The 21510-nt window shown below is 42.1% G+C and overlaps 1 protein-coding gene across 6 annotated transcripts in view; it reads left to right on the forward strand.

Moving 5' to 3' along the window:
* Window positions 1–21501, forward strand: part of cacna1ia (calcium voltage-gated channel subunit alpha1 Ia) — a 195658-nt gene extending 174157 nt beyond the window's left edge. The window contains exons 33-37 of one of the 6 annotated variants that reach the window (XM_005946876.3): window positions 5518–5667; window positions 10620–10757; window positions 12910–13093; window positions 13440–13573; window positions 13821–21501. In XM_005946876.3, coding sequence (XP_005946938.1) covers window positions 5518–5667; window positions 10620–10757; window positions 12910–13093; window positions 13440–13573; window positions 13821–14546 — 1332 coding nt within the window. In that variant the 3' untranslated portion in view covers window positions 14547–21501. The remainder of the gene's footprint in view (window positions 1–5517; window positions 5668–10619; window positions 10758–12909; window positions 13094–13439; window positions 13574–13820) is intronic. The other 5 variants (XM_014329075.2, XM_042213936.1, XM_014329074.2 and 2 more) reach the window with 5 other exon arrangements.
* The last annotated feature ends 9 nt before the right edge of the window (window positions 21502–21510 follow it).

Consider the following 21510-nt stretch of genomic DNA (forward strand, 5'->3'; position numbering starts at 1 on the left):
GAGAGAGAGAGGGAGAGAGAGAACAAAGAAAGTACGTGAGGATCTTTTTGCTTGGTGGGAGTGTGAAAGGCATTTTTGTGTGTTTGATTGAATAAGCATGTGTGTGTCTTTGTGCCTGAAAGTAAGGATGAGATATCTATGACTTTTAGTTTTTTTAGCATCAGTGTCGAGCCTCATAAGGAGACTTGCTGATGTTCTCAATCTGCAGTAGTACTCTGATAGTTCTACGTCTCTCATAGCGATAAAGAGAAGATGCCCAAATATTTGCTCCTTTCTGCAGTGTCCACTCTGTCTAAATCCCGAGTGGTCACCGCTTATTGCAAGAACAATATAAATAGTACTATAAGACACTATTGAATACATACAAACGTGAGAAGGTCTGACACAGATGAAGTACAAGGAAAATAATAAACAAATTTAATAGTTTGTAAATCTTTTAAAACTTGAATTTAATTAAATCTGGTACAAAGAAAATATATCAAATGGTGAAACTGGGTAAAAAAGACTGGCCTGGTTAGTAGTTACACTTTACTAGTACCTGATCAGACTCTCCTTTTTGCCTTCAGAACTGCCTTAATTCTTTGTGACATCAATTCAATAAGGTGTTGGAAAATTTCCTCAGAGATTTTAGTCCATAATGACAGAGTTGGTGTCGATTTTCTTTTAGCTTTGTAGCCTGTTGATTATCTGAGTTGCTATCACCATCCCGTCAGCTCAACAACAAAACATTTTGGACCAAAGAAATGCTGAAAAGCACTGGTGGTAAACCTAGTTTCTCACTGTAAAACTGTAGTTAAAACCTCATGCAAAGAAAAAGCATGTAAACATGATTCTGCCTCAGGTATTCCTTTATCCACACCTGACTAGGTGTGGTCAATTAGCAACAGCTGAACACTCTTGCATTTCCACTGCAAAGAGATTAGGGGCTGCAGAGGGGCGTAACACACAGGTAACAAAAAATATGTGGAGGCAGCATTAATGCTAAACTGGCCTTTTACAGTCCAGACCTGAAACTCATTGAAAAATTCTTATTATGAAACAAAGAATATGACAAAGAGGTTGTGAACTGATGAAATTCTTTATGAAGAAAGACATGTACATGCAACTTGTGAGGAAGGGATGATAAAAACCTGCCCACATGTTGCTTAAATTAACTTTAAAATGAGCGTCTTTGAAAAAAAATCTCAGTTTCAACATGTTTTTTGTTTTCTTTGTGCCATTTTCGATTGCACAAAAGTCTTAAATGTTTCTTTTTAGAAACAGAGTTGTTATTGTATGCACGCTTTATATATTCCGCTGTAAGAGCTGCTATCATTTTTTGATGGAGGCTTCCTCAGGGCTGAGTATGTGGGAATTACGCAGGTAAATAAAAATACACAGGTACAGCTCAGACTACGAGCAGACAGTGCACATGAAAGGACTTATTATATATTATTACTGCGATATTTCTGTCTCTCTGGCTGTCTGTCAGTTTGCTTCTCTTTACACGGTGTCAATGGATTAGTTCATGCAGGGAAAATTACATATTTGACGAGCAAGCTGCAAGAATACAAAAGTGATAAACAATGTCAGTAATTTCTGTTTAAATGGTTCTGATGTCAGAGAGAGAGAGAATCATTGCTTGATTTCTTTTTTAGTAAAAATTCACTGACAGCCCGCGTTGCTTGAGTGCACTCAATCAGTCGATCTCTTTGTATAAGTTGTTAGAACTTTTGTTCTTTTTCTTTAAGCGATTTTGAAAGATGGAAGCGAGGGCCTGGAAGGTTAAACATTTACACAAACAGATAAAAGGAGAAGAAGAAAGAGATGCTAAGCAGTGACTTAGCAGGAGTTTTTGCACAAAGCCAATTGTTTGAATAAGATGAGTAATAGAAGTGTTAAACCATTAGGGAGAAATTAAAGGCATTTTCCAAAATCAAGCTAAACAACTAAAGTGATATCATGTCGATTTTGTGTATGAAGGTTTTTCGCCTTCTTCTCTGTAGCCAATGCAGTCAGCGAAGAGAGGTGAAAAATGTTAATCACTTATTCACTGAAGCTTTTTTTCATTTAGGCTTTATTAACCTTTCAATGCTCATTTGAGACTATGTGAGCTTGCATACATATGTGCACAAGTTACGCTTTGGAAATCATAATTTCACTGCCTACATCTAATGTGTGTGTGTGTTTGTGAGAGAACGAGTGGAAGGGTCCCTCATTTCTCCTCGCAGTCAGCAGAGACGCACGCTTTCATTATGAAATCATTAATGATAGTCTGAGATTTCCACGCAGAAACACACACATAAAGATGACTCACCGGCTGCCATGAGGAATTTCACCTTTGTAGAGCTAAACTTGGCTGCACGGAGCCATTTTTAGTTCAGCGTTGGCTGACGAAGGAACTTAATGCAGACCAGGGAGAATAAACTGGCAGCATCCTGTCTCTCTCTGTCTTTCTCTCTGCTTCTCTTTCTCACAAGCGATGCAGTGAGGGATCTGGCAGTGCGATGTAATATCTTCAGAGCACGGGTCCTGGGGTTTGAGTGTGTGATTGTTCGTACCAGGATGAGTGTGTGTATGTCTATGCAAACATTGTCAAATAAATTGCTGTAATATTACTGCTAGTAATACTGCCACAGTACTAATCAAAAATCTTGAGACATCCCAAGTCGAGTCTTTGTACCTCACCATTTTCAGAGGTATGTTTTTCTTTTTTGTTTCTTTTTTGTATGTACATATGAATCATTCAAACATAAAAAAGACACCTAACTCAAGCAGATGAAGCAGTGTCTACATATAACAGACAAAAAGCTCATTTTAAATTTTTTCTCACGGAATTTTTTCCCATTTCTTTAGTTGCCAAAGTTAACACAGTTTAACAGTCATAAAATAGTTTTTTTGCACCAACAAAGTAATCAACAAAGTAAATAGTAAATGGACTATTTCAACATGGTGTGCACTTTGTCCTTAAAAAATCTGAGGAAACCAGACAAGTGAAGAACAAAGAAGAACTGGCTTGAGTAAAAAAAAAAAAAAAAAAACTTCTACCGCAGCAGATGATCAGTATCTGAAAGTCCTGCCCTTAAGAAAAAGTGGGGAATCCAGCAAATACCTGATACAGGACCTAAGACCATCTACTGTTTACTGAAGTCTCATCAGAAATGGCTTTCAAAAAGCTATTCTTAAGGAAGGGAAACAGGGAGAAAAGGCTGAGGTATTGCAGTTACATCAGAACAAATGACTTGTGGATTAAGAATCCAAATTAGATTTTTTAATTGTCAGATCAAACGAGTGGGGTACAACAGTGAGCATCTGCAGCCAGATACATGTTCTGTAAAGTACGGAGGAGGCTCTGTCATGGTTTGTTATGTTTCATCCAGCGGTGTTGAAATTTTCAATTATGAACACAAAAACTACCATTGGATTTGATCCATCATGTAATACCACCTGGAAAGCATCTGATTGAGCACATGACAAAGATCCCAAACACACAGAAAAACATAGAGAAAAACACACAATGGAACACTATTGGGCCTGGATTGGCATTTTCAGATTCCAGATGTGGGATCATCTTGACAGAAACCATCAACATCCAAAGACGAGCTCTGAATGTCTTTCATGAAGCCTGGAGAACTATTCCTGAAGACTACTTAAACAAATGAGTCCACTCTGTGATAAAGAATAGAGGTGAAATATAAACAGATGAAGGATGGCTCAAGATTTTTGCTCAGTCTAGTATTTTTAGAATTAGAGCTACAGTGTTCATCTTTTGTATTCATCTACAAAGCTGATATTTACGTTATTTATACAGAGCAGACAGCTCACTTGAACTTGGATTTTTGGTGCAACTAATGCAATCTATAATGTGCTATATTAAACACTAAGAAAGTGCTTTTTTTAGAGAATAGTGCAACACCAGTAATGCATTGCACAGGGACTAAAGGAGCCACTAGAGGAAGTTGACACATGAGAGAGAGAGAGAGAGAGAGTACGGGCATAAGAGAGGACTGATAATAGCCGAGCCAGTGACAGTCAGATAGAGGCAGTAATTAATTTCAGCTCTCTCCTCTCCCCCTCTCTCAACTTCCATTCCCTGCAGACGAGCCCTATTGTTGTCCACTAATACAGTTATTAATGGAGGCCACCACATAGGCCACCACAGTCAATCAAACATTATTTTTATATTAAGCTCTCAACCTACACAGAATGGACTATCTCAGGGCCTCTCTGAGAGAGAGAGAGAGAGAGAGAGAGAGAGAGAGAGAAGAGTATGTTTTTTTTTATATGTGCATACACCGAGCTGGATGTAGCCGAGTCAGTTTGTCTTTGTGCCAAAATGCGGCACTGCAGCTCTGTATCAAAACCCAGCATGATTTAGGTGTATTTATATCGCTGGGAGTACAGTAACCTGTCTTTTGAATCACAAGCCCACTCACTTTCAAAACATGAACCATGAGTGATTGTAATATAACCACATGAGTCAGAAATGTGTGTTTGCATAAGAGGCCTAAGTATAGGCATGTGCGGCGTTGTAGAAACGTGTTATGAAAGTAGGCTTGCGTGGGGATTGAAGAGGAGTGACCCTGTTTCACAGCATCTTTTGGGATAGATCTGCTGATGTAATACGGTTATTTTGGCTGTTAAGAATGTGCTACGGGCACAATCACACATCATTGTGAAATACAGAGCCCCGCTGCGAATCACAGACATCATTTTTAAAGTAGTCCCCCCTCCACCTTTTTTTTTTGTCAGTAGTTTCCTTTTTCTGCCAGATTGGTTTTCCCAGAAACCAATCTGGCAGATGAGATTCAAGCAAGGAGGGATCATTTAAGTCACAGGGAAAAAAGAAAAAAGAAGCCCTGAGTGATTCAGTCTAAAGTGCTTTAAACCTAATAATATCCAACTCACAAAGCAAATGCTTAAATCTTAAATTGTTTCAACAAGGTATTGAACAGCCTAATTGAGGTGATATATCAAATATAATTGCACCGCTCTCACTCCTCAAGGCTTTGATAGTAAAATTATGTGTTACTTGGCTAATGGTTTGGAGTTATATTATTGAGGAGCTTTTTTGTTGTTGTTGTTTAGTTTTTTCCCTTCCCAAAAAAGAACAAGTGTTTAGCCTTAAAGGCCATCAAAATCTCATTTATTTATACATAATATCTGACAGTGTATGAGAGATTTATTTATTTATTTATTATTTCAGTTGAGGAATGTCAGAAAGGAAGGCGTACGGAGTGTGAAATGTACTGTCGTGGGGGTGAATATGCACATGAGTGACATGAGTGTGTGTTTGCGTGTGAGCACAGAGTATGAGAAAACTGCAAAAGCATACCAGCGTGTGCACATGGGCACTTTTATAACCCTTTCGATGGTGTATGCATTTCCCTGCGTGTTTCTTTGTCCTCGCATGTCCGCATGTGCACATGTTTGCGCCTGCGTGCATTCTGGTCTGCCGCCCCCCCGCGTCCCCTGCGTATGTGTCCGTGTATGTGTGCGTGCGTGTTGTGTGTGTGCGCGTGTGCGTATGTGTTCCAGGAGAGCCAGTGGTTGGACAGTGTATCTCTCCTGATCAAGGATACCTTAGAGGGGGAGATGCTGATGATCGACAACCTCTCCGGCTCTGTCTTCCACCACTACTCCTCTCCTCAGCTCATCTGCAAAGACTGCAAGGGCCACCCGCAAGAGGTACCACCCTAAACACACATGAATACAAGCATGTCCACAGCACACACACGGGACCAAGGGGAGGGTGAAATAATCTCAGATCTGGTCACATTTGCAAGACAAATTTAACACATGTATTAATTTTTCAGTCAAATATTTAGTTGGCGTAACGTGTTTCGGAATTCAGTCAACGCAATTGTTTGTGATAGGCTCAGGCTTACAGGACAAACATCCAAGGATCTCACTCTGAATAATTAACTAGTATTGAAAAAAGTTCCACATCACATTAAGGCTTTAAATAAGCTACGCCTGCGTTGCCAATTTAGCAAGGTTTGGACACTTTAATGACCCCATTAGCAATGTTATTTCACAGTGAACCCAACAACAAATCTACTGACTTTCTGGGAAAGCATTTTACTTTCGCTTCAAGAGAGTCGCGGGTGAATCTTCGGCCCTCCTCGTTCACGGTTTCTGCAGTTCTCAGCTGCATTCTGTGAGAAAGGACAGAGTGAAATATAAATCAACAGGAAAATATCCAGAGTGTCTATGAAGGGATCTACTTTGTTTTGGCAAAACCAGGCTAACCAAGTCTTTTTTCCTTATTGTGTTCAGCAGACCAGCTCTGACAGTGTAAAAATGCAATTGAAGGAAGATAAGGCTGTTAAAAGTGCAGTTTCTTGATTTCACATTTTAAAATGCTGATTTCAACAGAGTGGAAAAAAACGTGTACGCAGGGCATGCCAGATTATAGCTATTCTCATTCCTGTTAGAGAAAAGCCCGTCTACAAATAAAACACTTTTACACCTGCACTCTGAAGGGAAAACCAAACATCATCCTGAGACATGTAATTCCTAGCTTCCAGATGCTTTATAAAAATGCCTCCAGGTGTTGGAAGGGAGAAACAAAAATTGGCACCCTAGCGCCAAATAAGTGTAGAGGTAGAAATTTAATTCCTGAAAACATCTACTTTTCTTTGTAGCTTTGCAAATGTGTATAAATATAAAGCTAACAGCATTAGCTAACCTTCAGTTTGCGGTTTCACTGACTGGCGCACGTGTGGGCTTGTGTACTCTGGAAAATCTAATTTTAGGCTGGATCAAAAACCAAAATTTGGTAAATCATACAATTACTTTGTAAAACACAGGATTCCCTGAATACTCACACATTCACATGCACAACAAGTTGCAGGCATGTAGGGGGTTGCACGTACTTTCGTGGATACACACAGGGGTCCATTAATCACACCAAGCAGTCTGAATGGAAAGTGCTGTCAAAGTCCAAGCTTCATAAAGTGTGTCAACTGCTCTATGTGCTGTTTTGTTACAGTATAACAGAAAGTTAAAGCCTCTAAAAAAGACCAGCAGCATAAGATTAAAGCGACTTTCCATATGTGCAGTAATGTGACTCAATGAGGCCCACTTAATGCATGGCACACAGGCAGCCATTCTTGTTGCTGTATGCATGCAGGCACGCACCAACAGCTTGTTTTTCCTGTTCTTATATTTTAGGGGCGTTTTGTAAACAGGAGATCCTGCATAAACCACACACCCCCACAACATACTGTCCTGTGTTGGTGTTGTCTATCACAATGACAAAGTGCAGCAGGTCATCTCAGAAGAAGCAATAACTGGGCTCTACACCTCCTCATCTGTCAGCCCTGCTTTCTGCCTGTCTGCAGATGCTGTCAAACCATCAATCTTTCCTCGCTCCGTTATACGCTTCCCCTTTTTCCTTCGGTAGCTGCTCTCCTCTGGCAATCCCTTTGTCTAGCCCAGATTTTTACTCTCTCTGATCCGGTGCTGATCTCCTTTAATTTGCCACCTTCTGTAAACATCAGACTTGCAAATTGGGTGTTTTCGTGTGCACGTGTGTGCGTGACAGAGAGAGAGCTAGTATGGGTGAGTACACAGATGAGTCTTTTGCCGCTGAGAGTTCTGTGCAGATTTACTGTGTTTGAGCAGACAGTAAGACACAGCGGGACACCTGGGTGCAGCGTGTGTGACATTGGAAATATTCATCAAGGAACTAATAAACACGAGGGACGATCCACAGCATGAGAGTGACTGCAGTTTTGGTTTGCAGGGAACAGTTCAGTGGAGCAGAGGAGGCCTTCGCTATTAATTTGGCTGCAAGTATAAGAGGCCACTGCTCAACACTATATGAAAGCTCCTCAACATCATTTTCACTGAATTTACTTTTGCAACTAATCAAACCACTGGAAAATGTTGCTCTAACAGGCAATTCAAAGTTGAAACTAAACTACTGTTAATGGTAATATTAAATGCATCTCATTGAAATAAGCAAAACACTGTTTGTAAAATGAAAGGATAATAGCGATACTGATTTTAAGATATCAGCTGTTCCTGTGGTCACAATGCACCGTTAAGGAAAAATGGTGTACAGTTTTGTGGAAAACTTTTGGACATAAACATTTCAAGGTGCAATTAAAAGATTTTGTGACCTCACCCATCAAAAGCAGAAACCTTGTGGGCTCCTGAAAGACTTAGTGGACCTCTGGACCACTTATTTTCTTTTTTACAGTACTGTACATGTACTGTGAACACTTGTGCTTGCATATCTGCATCATCACATCTGAGGAGGCAGAGAAATCATTTCAGAGAGCTGATTGATCCACAGTGCTTAAATTGACCCAGAGTGGCATCTGGGTGTGTGCCTGAGGTGAAACAGTATTATTTTACTATTTCCACATCATTGTGTATTCTGTAACGCTGTGCATTTTGAGCTATGAGTGCATTTATTGCCAAATGCAGTTGGTGAGATTGGTTTATTAAAATGCAAAAATCTTACTTGCTCCAAAAAAAAAATCTAAGCTAATTCGTCCTGCATAATTACGAAGAACTAAAGAGGACTGAGGAGGATTAAATGCAAGAGAGCAGAACTTCCAAGGAGCAGTTTAAAATAGCAGAAGCACTGTTAGTTGTCCAGAGGTGCACACGGAGACAATGTTGAGGTTTTGCTTATCAGGGGCAGTCACTAAAACTTCTGATCGCACCTTATATACGTATATATTTTTATTCATTATGCAGTACCATGTGTAATACCACAAAGTATGAGACAGTCCTTCAGTCATTAGTTATAAGACTATATATGTAGAGAGTATAATTTAGGAAGAAGAGGAGTTCAGCACCTGATGCCATGGCTGCCATAGAGCTCTGATCTCAGCATCATGGGCATAGTCTGTTCAAACAGGTGACAGTGGTGACAAAAGGAGAATTAATGGCTGCAGTTTGCGTGAAGTTAAGTGATCACTGTATCGTGTTGACAAAGTTCATAGACTCTGGTAAATGATCATTTGTTGTCATAGTTCAGCAAGATAAAAGAGCAAGAGCACCTGCTGGTGCACTTATGATATGATATTCTGACTGTTAAGACTCATGCAGATATTAATTGTGCTTATTTCCTCTGCAGTCAGCAATCTTCTCTCATGGCAGTGCTGAATAGAAAAATACCTTCCTTCACTGCTCTAAGGCTGCAGTGGACACTTTCAACTGGTCCTTGCCCGAGTCCCCTATCTCGTTAGTGAAGCCTTCGATATTTCTGCAGTTACCTTGGAAGCAGCGGTGTAGCAACTCTTCCTGTGCCTATTGTGCTTTTTCGTTATCTCTGGAGGCCCAGCCAAGAATACAGGAAAAGAGAAGCTCCCGTTTCTTTTACCTGTCGATAAATAAACCAGTTGACTCACAGGGACCTTTTTTCCACAGCTATTTGCAGCCCACCTCTAAGGCGCTAAAAAGTCACAGATGTGGTGCTCTCACATAAGTGAGGAGTAATATATGGAGGCAAAACAGAAAGTGTTCTTTCAAATTAATGAGTTGCTGTGCTTCTGTCTTGATTCCTCGCCTTTGCCTCATCCCATCTCTTTATCTCTTCCTCTCACTTTCTTGCTCACTCTCTCCTCAGGGGCATGGGCAATGGTAATTTACTGCCTCATATTAGCCATGAATCTTTCGTTCCTCTATGAAACTCTCACTTCATTGGATTTCACTTGGCCCCTTTTAATTCCCCATGCTCTGGCCATTTATTGTTCTGTGTCCTTAAAGAAACGCTGCCTGAGCACTGCATCTCCACAACACTGAGGTTCCACTCCAGCTCACGGTTTGCGCTGTGCTCTGAAACCGGTGCACAAAAAGAAAAGTATTACAAGAGCAGAGAAAAGTGCCAGCAGGGAGGCTCGATGCTCACGTGTGGCTGATAATTTAAAAGCAATTCAGCAGCTATATGGGCCACGTTACCCGCAGCTCTGATGAAATGAACCTAGCTGGAGCCAGTGTTGGAGCAGAGAAAAGAGAAAGTAACACTGTTGTCACATCTGAGTGACAACAGTGTGCTTGGTAATGTTTTCTTTTTTGTTAACATCACCACGCTTGATAGGAAAAATAAACATCTTCACTCTCTTTTGCATATACATGAAGATGGCGCCGACACGTAGACGAAAACATTGCATGGATACCCGCCTCATCCAGCTTCCCATCCAGCCTCTTTATTTGCGTATATATTGATGCCACTAAAAAACAATTGCTCACTTGATGATGATGAAGTAATGTCACTGCTCTCTTGAAATCTCTCATCCTGCCTCTCTTTACAGACAGGCGCCATGGCATTTTGGCAACTTTGAATTGTCAGCATCTGGTGAACCAGCTTGGTGGAGGTTTTATCGAACTCGTCTGTGTAGCTCATGTTGGCCTTTTAACAAAAAATAAAACAAAAAATCATGCAAGATATAAATAATATAGATAGATATCAAAATAAACTAAACCTTTAAAAGTTTCATTTCTCTATCCACCAAAATGTAAGCCACTGAAGTCGTGGCTGGTTGCTATGAACCTTGCGCTAAACACGTAAAATTTTACTGAGCACTGATGAGACCATGTTTTATGAAAGTCTTAAAAAGTTGCCGGTCCTATTCCCTATGCCTTTAAAAGCATGGATAACTGAAGTATATTCTTTCCAGCAGATCAGGATGGCAGAGATTGAACAGGCTTCCTTGAAGTCAGAGCAACTTTCGGACAAGTCCTCATCCCCTGCCCTGCCGGATGACCTCAGCCTAGATGAGCATACTGCCTACCAGCTGCTGGCGCAAGAGGGCGAGGTGGGTATAAGCAGAGTGAAGAGGAAAGACACCATAAAGATTTTCACTTTAAATGTGGATTTTATAGCTTTACAGTGTGTCCATAAGAAGGCTCATTTTCAGCTAGGCCAATCTAAAAGTCAGTGTATGAACGTTTAGGGTTTTTTTAATGATAGGTAGCTCTAGTAATCCTGTCATTTTAGGGGCACTAAGGTTATGTACACTAGCTCTGATTTACAACATTGAGCCATCTTTACACAGCTCTGAGTTACAAAGGTGTGCAGAGTAAGCACCCGCTTAAATGTCACTAGGAGGATATTAGTACTATTATCATTTTGCCGTGCTGCACACTTGGTTGTCATCTCTAGACAGAATTTTAAGCCACTTTCATGTGAGTAAGACGAATAGAAAGAGAATACTGCACCACAAATTCAACAAGATACAACATTTAGTACAGGAAAACTGTGTCACGCTAGTATTGACCAAACAGACTTTGGCTGACAAAGCAGGCTGACAAAAGACGATTTACAAGTTAGTTTTTATTGTAGTTTTTTATATTTATCTCCACTGATAGTTGGGAGGTAAGCAATCACCAACACATGGAGCAGGACGTCACCGACCTGGTGTTTGTTATACGCAAGCGTCAGAAGAAAATCAACGCTCATTGTCCCCAGAGGCTAGGTCATTGGATAAGAGCCCATAGGTTCCACCAGCTGCTTTATATTTGACGTAACCAGCACTTTGTTCCAACCCCGCAGCAGATTTCTTTATTATTACTTCCAGGAAGCACAAAACAAATGAACCCTTATAAAATCATTTTCATGGCTGCGCTTTAGGCTCTCTCGCGATTTGCAGATATAAACCTTTAGGTTCCAAAGATGCCTTTATCACTTTCTTTCTATGTATCAGGGTAACTATCTTGTCTTTGGAGAGTCGACAGTCTCTATCCTCTACAGTCCTTCTCGTGAATAAATCTTTCCACCAAACTCCCCTCAATCACAATTCGTGGTGGCTCTCTATGAACCCACCCACCACTTGCTTTAGACTTTATCTTTTATGCTTCTCCTTTGACAGTGCTCCCCCTCTGGTAATTGCACACCTGCTCTGTACCTCCCTCTAGCCTCACTATCTCCATCCCTTATCATCCGTCCATCCTAGATATCCTCCTCTGTAATGGGGTAATGCTCCTTGGTTCTGGAGAGCTAGATAAGCCTGCCGTCACCAAGCATGGCTGTGAACCAGTGCTCATTAGAGGAGAGGGAAGGAGATGAGAAAAGAAGGGGAAGAGGGAAAGAGAGAAGGTGACAAAGGACGTAAGGTTAGGGTTTTAATTTGCCCAGCGCTGTTTGATTAAAAGAAATCTGGTGTCAAATAAATAAATAAATCAGTTTTACACAGTCACACTGAGGGAAGTCACATCTCTGCCAGAGCACCCAAAGCGAGCCCTTACAATATAAAGCACACCATTTTTACTTAAAAGCTTGTCTAACATTAGGGTTAGGGCTAGTAGTAATTATGGTGGTGGTATCTGAAGAGATGTGTGTGCAGGGGTAGAAGCGAATGCTTGATAAGGCTATTTGAGATTTCACCTGAAATGGGGCTGTTAAGGGGCTCGGGTTGAATGACTCAGAGGTACAGTACACTAACGAAAGCACAAAAGCATTCCTGCACACCCACTCTCACACGTGTACCAGCTTATTTTTGAACTCTTGCCTTCATCCGCCTCCTGCTACTCACTTCAAGCCATCGCGGCCTGTTTGCGGACGCTCGGGAATTTCAAACCTAAACATTTAAGGTCACGAAATATAGGATTAACATAACAATTAAGAGCTCATGTTCACACTTTGAATTGCACTGAAATGAAAAGTGAAAGAGAATGATGTGACTCAGAGGCCATGTTTATATCTCCCCAGCACCTTAGGGGCCTCAACCAGGAACCCTCAATTTAAAATACATCACATGAATTCTGGATTAATTATTGCTTTGGAGATGAAATGAGAGTTTAAAGCAAATTTTATGCTAACTTAATGATCATCTAATCATCTTAATCATACAAGCTTTTCCAAAGCAGGTCGCATCAGTTTGCGTCACAAAATGAGCCCATATGTCTAATTTAGATATGAAGGAAAAAGCATCCACTGATCTGGATATTTGTTAATCTTCTGTCTTGCAGGTAAAGTGCAGCAGTGACTCTCCCAGCTCTGATGAGGTCGAAGGAGGAGGTCACCAGATTCAGACTGTGGTGCAGAGCCAGCCATGCAGAGCCCTCAGCACGGGCATTGAGATGGAGATCGTACTGCAGGAGATGGAAATGCAAACACACGAACCGCATGTTTGTTCACCTCAGTGCAGCCCAGGTGAGTAAATCCACAGCGCAACAAACACATAAGCACAATAATGTGAATTGCTTGTTGCTCTGTGTGTGTATATTGTGTAAACGAAATGTAAGTCTCAAAATGCGCCTATAAGAGGTGACGAGGGGGGAGTCTAAGGAAGAAACTGACCTCTACAGTAGGATTAGCTCTATATATGCATATGTACAGTTATCAGATGGCATCATATTGGGTGTATTCAGGCCCAGACTACAGATTAATACGTCACCATCTTCTATATATAAAATCTGTCTTTTTAATACATCCTTAACCCTAAAATAAAATCTGGTTGGAAGAACTGACTAATAATGTCCTCTGCTGGTCTCTTAAGCAGCCATCCCAGTACCTCCCCGCAGTAGAAGCCTACGTTTGTCAAGAGGCCTTAGGCTGGCCTCCCGAGCCTCCAGAGCCTCGTGGGCTTCGTTCCGCTCCCCTGGAGCCCATAGGAAGAAGCTCTGCACACAGGTAAGAGGGGACGAGGGACCAAATAGATAGATTACGGTAAGTTAGATGATGTTTGACGTGGAAACATAAAAAGACAGTTGCCAGGTTCTGTTGAAATATATTTCAGTAATTGCTAACTAACAAATGATGATCAAGTAAATATAATAAAGGCAGGCTTGTAATCAGTACTGTTACAAGTCTTAATGAAAAAGAGAGTTGGATTGATGAGCTCATTATCTCTCTCCACTCTGTCTCTTATCTCCTTCAGTACCCTTCCCACAGTGATTCGTCCCTCGCTACAGGCAGCTCTGAAGGCAGCCTTCAGACCACCTTGGAAGAAGGACTGAGCTTCAGTGTGTCCCCACCTCAGAACTTAGACTTTCCACTGTCATCAGCTCCATTGCCGCTTATGTGTCCTCTCCCTCTGCCTGAGGACACCACCTCCATTTCTTCCCCAGTCCAGACCCTGAGACCAAGACCGAGCCCATCGTCGGGTTTAACCCTTCTGGCCACCAGGGGTCACCAGCGGAGTCAGAGCAGCGGGCGTGGCAGCACCAGTCCTGGGTACACCCGCGATGACTCGATCGACCCTTCAGATGAGGACCTGGGCATAGGAATTGGATCGTCTATTGGCGGTTGTGGCTCCAGCCAAGCAGGCAACAGTGAACACTTGTCAGAGGCACTTAGCAGCTTGTCGCTGACATCACTGCTATCACCCAGCTCCCTGGTGTACCCAGGAGGAGCAGTAAAGAAGTGCAACAGCACAGGCAGCCTGGACCAAGGGGGGATGCTGCTGTCTTCCCGGAGCAGGGAGGGTCGTAGGGAGATTATGGGTCTGGAGCTTATGGACCCCCAAGGCTTCTTGGCCAACCCCTGGACTGGGGTTGATACAAGAAGAGGAGAAGGAAGAGGGGAAATAGGAGATGGAGATCAAGGACTAAAGGGGAAGAGCTCAAGCCAAACAACAGTAGGGCCTTGTCGAAAAAACAGATGAAACCCAATGTTTCCTTTTTGTTTGTCTCTCCATTCCTTGGATCTGAACCCATTGCTATCCCTCTCGCTCTCTCTGCCTCATCGGTGAGAGAAAGGTCTGATGACACACGATTCCAAAACCAAACCCTCATCTTGCCCCCTTAACCCATTTCTATACATTCGTGACAAGCCCATGTCCTATTTTGTGCTATCTATGGGAGTGGTTTTGGTTATGGTCTGTTGGTGTGGAAGTGGCCTTTTCAAGGTCCAAGAGCTTCCACCAACTTGGCGGCTGTACCAGTATGGGAGGCCATGGAAGCTTCTGATCACACAGCAAACCCAGAAGGAGATACAAAAGGGTTTGAACTCAAAGATACAACAAAGAATCGTCATGTTGCTCGACTGTAATTTCCTTTCTCCTGATGGCTCGGGTTCACTGAGGTTAAAAATGCAAAAACAGAAGTAACCAAACAAGAAATAGCAATCCATGCCAACAGAGGGTGTTTTGATTCGCTTATGTCTCCAAGGCAGTGTGGCAAATACATGGGCGGAGGCTTTGTGATGGAGGAATATATGAAGGCGGGAGGAAGACTGGGGCAAGGAGAAGGCAGGTCATTTGTTTGGCTGGAAAAGAAGAAAGCGGATCTAATGTCCATCTGTTCTGGCAGACGGAAACAACAGGTCTTACTCACTCTGGCACAGGAGCTTCTGCTGAGATCAGAGTAAAATGTGAAGGGTGGAGGAAAGTTCAGGAATGTGTGCTCACGTTTGTGTGCGTGTGAGTGTGTGTGAGAGAGCACCGCCTCAGGTATCTAAGGCAATGAATTAAATCATTCTCACCGCTGCACCGCACCTCTGTGTTTTTGAAACCAGAGGGAGAGGTATCAACTGAGGAAAAGTTTCGCACGTCTTTCAGCTTGGTCTTCAGTGGCACCGGGAAATGGAAATAAATTAACAGACTGTGGAGGTATAACTGTGCATGGAGTGATTCGTGAAATTGGTTATTTTCCTTTCTCTTGCCAGCATCTCTCACTCGTGAACATGAAGAAATATAGTATAAAACGGAGAGCTAGGTTGGATGGAGCTTCACAGACGCGGCCAGGAGAAACAGCGTCGTGTGAGCGGCCCAGCTACGCCTGCACTGGAAAATGTGGTTTGCAGCTCCCTCGCTCAAGTGAGACTTCAAGCACACACCTTTTTTGACGCCACTTCCTCTCACTACGTTTAAGGATTTAAAGCGAATGGACATAAAAAAAAGAAACCACCCACACACAAAAGTGTTGCAAGGGTCCTTGACTGCATGATGGGATTGCATTTAACCAAGATTTTTAACTATATACAGAAGTGTATTGACATGTCAATGTTGGGTGATAACCATGTGATTTCTATTCCACTATTTTTGTAGAAAAGAGAATAGGCACGTGCAAGTGTTGCCGTTAATTTGTCCTGATTTAATTTAACCCATGCAGTGTCTTTGACTTTGTTGTCTAGGACTTTTTTTGGTCTGCCAGTGGCTTCCAAGTTTTCTAACATTTTTCTAAGGTGTGGACAGTGTATAAAACAACGAAGCAAAAAATTTCAAACAAACTCTGTGCGCTGAAGTGATTGTTCCCTCCAGCACATTTCTCTTTGGGAACGCTGGTTCCTCGCGATTTGATTTTTCTAGATGTTGGAGTCTCAGAGGACAACCAGAGGTGGGAACAGCCATACTCACTCACCACATGGGGACTGTCTAGCTCACGGACATTCCCTGCACAAAAGGGGACTTTGTTTGCTTTTAGTCTCCTATGCTAAAAAACAACAACAAAAAAAACCACACAAACAGCGTACACCATCTCTATGAAAGCTTTAATTTGAGCGTTACACCATAACATATCGACTACGGGCACATTAGTGTTCCTTAAGCATGATTCTGGGATTGCAATACAGTATGCTTATTCTTGAAACGACACAGTGATGCACTCAGCCCCCCCCCCCCCCATCTTTTCACACATACAGTATGTTGTAGCAAACTTTTCACGCACGGTGGTTTGATGCGAAAAGCTGAAACCGTAAGAGCGGAACGAGACTTGGTGTCTTTTTGGCTTCCACCACTCGATTAACTGCTCCATCCAAAAAGGAGACTTTCATCTTTAAGCCTGATTTCTAAGAGGTAGACTGTTTTATCCCTGGCGTTTCGATCATTACCTTATTTATTTTTTTCCATTTCTCAAGAGGAATGAGGTGATGTGAGAAAATCTGAGGGTTTGACCTTTTTTATCATGCAAAATCACTTTGATGACTATGTTTTAGCATATGGTGTTGGGTATTAACGAGTGAGGCATTTGCGTGTGCGCGTGTGTCTGTGTGAGGGACTGTGTGTGCATGTGCGTTTGTGACTTCAGGTAAAGTGTTTGCCTTTTTCCTGAAATGTCCTGTTTGTCAGTGAGGATAGCTGGCGGGGTTAAAGGTCGAAGAGGGAAAAAACACAAAGCAACCAAGGGCTGTTTTAGCATTAAAGATATATCCTCTTATCTTTCTGAGACAAATCCTTGTGTCAGTGAATATGGCATCAAAGGTTAAAGCCTGACTACACAGCAATAAATGTTCTATGTGTATGCCCTGAGTAAATGATGTCAATGTGATTTTTATCTCCTCGGATTACAACAGTACTCATTTTTGTCTGTTTTTGCTTCTGCACGTCTAAACTTCCAACTGGTCGGATAGCACCTCTGCCCTCTCCAAAACCAGTCGCTAGAGAGATGGGCTCCAATTGGATAACATGAGTAAATGAGGTTAACGAACTCAGGTCGGGGGGTAAAAACCACTAGTTTAAATTTTAAAGATAGCTGTAAAGCTGTGCTCAGACAGAAAGCGAAGCAAATTCTCGCCTTGCTTTATTCGCACAAGTTTGACGGCTTGAGTGTTTTGTGTACTGTGCGCTCACACACTACAGGCGCCGGACGTCAGATACAACAAGCAGAACAGTGCACCAAATTTGTGCGTCAGCAGAGTGTGCCTTCATGCACTGTGTGTGTGCTACAGCTCTCACTTAGACTGATGTTCAAGACCCCCCTTGTCTCCTTTTATATTTATGAGTACAAAGGTTCAGCAAAAGCACACATCTTTCCTAACGTGTTTTTTGCTCCAGTCCAAGCTGCCTTGATCAAGCCTGCGTCCCCCTGTACACTCTGTATTGTATGCAGTCATGTCCGTCTCTTCAAAATTTGCTTCACCTTCAGTCTGAACACACCTTAAGAGTGTACACTTCACGTTTGTACATATCTTTGTATTTTGATCTGCATGTGTGCATTGCTGCCAGTGATCATGAATATATCGTTAGTATGCATTTCATAAAACTGTACAAAGGTGAAGGGAATGCCCCGGATGTTTCTGACTGCTGCTATGAGACCACTGGAGAATCAGTCACAAAAAAAAAAATGTTTCTCCTCCAACAAAAACTATAAAATGATAAAATATTACATTTTATGTAAAAAATCACACACATCCAGTCTTCATTTTTATGCCTGTGTTTTGTTTTTTTCCACATTTAAATGATTAAGCTTGTGGTATGACAGCCAGGAGGAAAGAGGTTGGATTGTGTCAGGCAGGGAAGACAAAGCCAACGAGACTGCACCAAAAGCTGTCCGCACCCGACATGGACAGCTGGACAGAGTAAAGCTAACAGACAGCGCGAGAGACCGAGGTAGTGAGATGGTGCAGGAGTAGGAGACTTCTCCAGACAGCTTGTCATCGGCAGTCTTGCCCAGCGGAGCCGTCAGCGCGAGAGAGCACATTAAGCATGCACGCTGAACTCAGAGGTGTTGTTTACCTCACACCCTCAACCAGCCAGCCCCTCCACCTCATCTAACCTCTCAAAACCTGTTCTCCCTCCAGGCCCCTGTCCTTCAAATGTCACCGCAGGAGAGTGGAGGTGTGTGTGTGTTTGTGTGGCGAGTGGCAAAAGTGCACGAGTCTCCAAGACTATGTGTGGATGCAAGTGGTAGTGTCATTGCTTTGGTTATCTCCAGGTTCTGTCATCTGGAATTTTTGCAGCTTTTTGTCTGGCTTCCTTCCAATGCCAGATGAGTGCAAGTAGCCTCTTGCAACATTAACTCCAAAGGTCAATATCCATGCCTTTGGGGGACTGGTGTGCTTATTTGATTGATTATTTCCCATGGCAGCGCACAAGTCCCCTGACACATCAGGCCTCGTTTGGTTAAAAAACACAAAAATGAAAGACAAAATGTTCACCACGCCTAGAAACCTGCTGCTTTACTTCACTGTGCTTCTGTGCAGCATGAGAACACTGTGGACAAGGGAGATTTTCAGACTGTCAAAGCTCGCTCTTGTTTTATTTACAGTATGTCTGATGAGAAAGAAAATGCTCCAAACACCTCAGTCGAGCTGTTTTCAGTGTCTTGGATGAAATGTATTAAAGTGGGTTGTGAGGGGTTCTTTTCAAAAAAGGGGGGAAAAATCTTTTCTCATCTTTCTCAAATTTGTCTGCCAAAGACGTTAGGTCAGAAGGTAGTCGAAAAAATTGAGAGAAACGGCGTGCCGTCAAAGCAATCTTTACCCCCAAGTTTTGTCAAACTGATAAACAAGATCCACAAAGATGTGTCTCATTACTGAGTTTTTCTCTGGGCAGGAGGAAGAAAGCGAGGAACAACAGACTTCTGACAACATCCAACTTGTTTTCAAACTGCAGATTTTTTTTTGCTTTTACCCCAGGAGAGAAGTGTGAAGCCTTTCATTCCCAAAAAAAAAAAAAAAAAAGCAAGTCAATTAGGATGTGTTTTTAATGCTCTGTCACTTAATGACTCACGTAAGCCAGCAGAATGTTTTTGATGTGCAAGGAGATGACCTAACTGCCTGTTTTTAGGGGACTAACATAGACCACAAGCTGCTGTCGTGAGAGAAGTCAAACTGATGGGTTAGAGAGCAGTGTGGGCATTTCTACGTGAAAAAAAAAAGACAGAAAATTGTGCAGAGAAATTTTGCTTCCCTTTGAAGGTTCGGCAAATGATGATAAATGAATGCCATTCCATTTCCTGATGCAGCTGTATGGGATTATTACTGTAAAAATGAAGTCCACTTCCCTTACTTCTCTCTTTTTTCATCTCTCTAATCACATCAGCCACTGAATCCTTTACTCTCAGTCCACACCTGAGTCTTTCCTGACACACGCTCATGCAGGCGTGTGCGCACACACATCAGGGGCAGGCATTGAAACCAGCCCCTGTCAGCTGTCAAGGCTAACTGCCCATGGGAGTTGTCCAAACCCATTGATTGCATCACAGGCTCGAGGGAGAAAGTCAAATAAAGGCAGGTTGTGAAGGTGGCACAATAAAACGATGAATAAAGTGGCAGTAAAATGAGCTGAATGTGTAAGATCAGAAGAAAAAAGCTATCAATCTCCAGACAATATTTAAACTTTCAGAAATCTAAACTGGTTCTTAGGTTTTGTCTCATTTGAGTGTCTCTTTGTTGTTTGTGCCCACTCTTTTCTCTGTCTTCTCTTTCCCAGCTCGTCGCTCTGTGACTTCAGAGGATGAATTAAACAGGCACAGTAGCAACGCTTTTCCCTATCTGCTCTAATTCAAATAGGCAGCTCTCTGGCCTTTATGAACTTTTACATAATTTGCATCAGTGCTTGTGTGTGTCAGGCCTTTCCATTTTCTCCACACCCCTAGTAACTGAAGGGTTTTGCCAAAAACTGAAGGCTTGCTTAAAGGGGCTGTAAATGCCCACATTTACAGCTGAATTTAATGTGTTTACAAAAATAGTTTGATGTCTATAGCTAATTAACCCCTTTTTAAACATTTTTTAAGTTTGGAGTTTCACTGAGACTAAAAGTATTGTAGCCCGTTGAGGTTTTGCAGATATGTGACCGCTAACCAGGCTATGTCAACTTGTCTGCAATTTTGAAGTTAGTAAGATTGAAGTCACATGGGCCTAGAGAGTCTACAAACATCTGGCAACCACTGGCTGGGAGGCAAAAATATGGATTCTCCAACTTGTTGGCAATTGGTTGCTGGAGGTTGATTATTAAAGTCCCAGGCCTACAGACTGGCCAGACTCATCTTGGCAACCATTGGTTGCTAGTTGACAATGTGTATTCCCCAACCACTTTTTAAAACTGTCCGTCAGTTGCTTTACTTACAGATTACTGCTACTATTCGACGATTACATGGAACACACTGACTTGTCTACAGACACCTGGAAACTACACTCCAAGCACTAGAGAAACTGGAAACAGAGACCACTCACCTTTGAAGTCAAATTTGTTCTTTTTGAAATGTGATGGATACAGCACAGCTTTTACTTTGAAGGTCTACGCTGGCCTCACCATTTTTTCAAGTTTTACTGCAGCTCAGCAAGTAGTTGGAAAGTTTTTGCAGAGAAGTCGGCTGCCTTATGCAGAAATGACAGGTGACCACGACAAACTGCTAGCGTCCAAATCAACCAGCACCTTCCAGAGATGACTGACCAGCCAGCTGGCTAAATATGGCCAGTTCGTTCCTTGTGGTTGCATCACATCCAATATGGCAGAAAACTCTTAATGTGCCCATGACATCATTCGAGAAATCTCTAGGAGCTGTCTATGAGGCTTTACGTTTGCTAATTTGAACCACTAAAAAGGGCTCATCAGCCATGCTTGTGGTGTCTTTTGGAAAATTTGGAAAATGTAATATGGATTTTGATTTTACCTGATATGGTTTTCTGTGCATTTAAGTGCAAGAAAATCCTGTGTTTTATTTTTATTTAGCACTAATTAGCACAGTTTTTCAAACCTTATATTAGCAAGGTCATTTCTGGCTCCCCCAAAAAACTTTTATAGTGACTGAGCCTTCAAATTGGGCTTCACAAACCAATGGGTGACATCCCAGCAGCTATGTTTGAATGCAGCCTATGGTTCCACCAAACAGAAGCCTGCAAGGTAGCTGACTTGTCACTGCTAATGCCTAAATCTTATCCCTTCACAGACACCATTCCCCCCCCCC

This window comes from Haplochromis burtoni, unplaced genomic scaffold, assembly GCF_018398535.1.
Source record: "Haplochromis burtoni strain Fernald_Lab_line unplaced genomic scaffold, NCSU_Asbu1 Contig_498, whole genome shotgun sequence".
NCBI lineage: Eukaryota > Metazoa > Chordata > Actinopteri > Cichliformes > Cichlidae > Haplochromis > Haplochromis burtoni.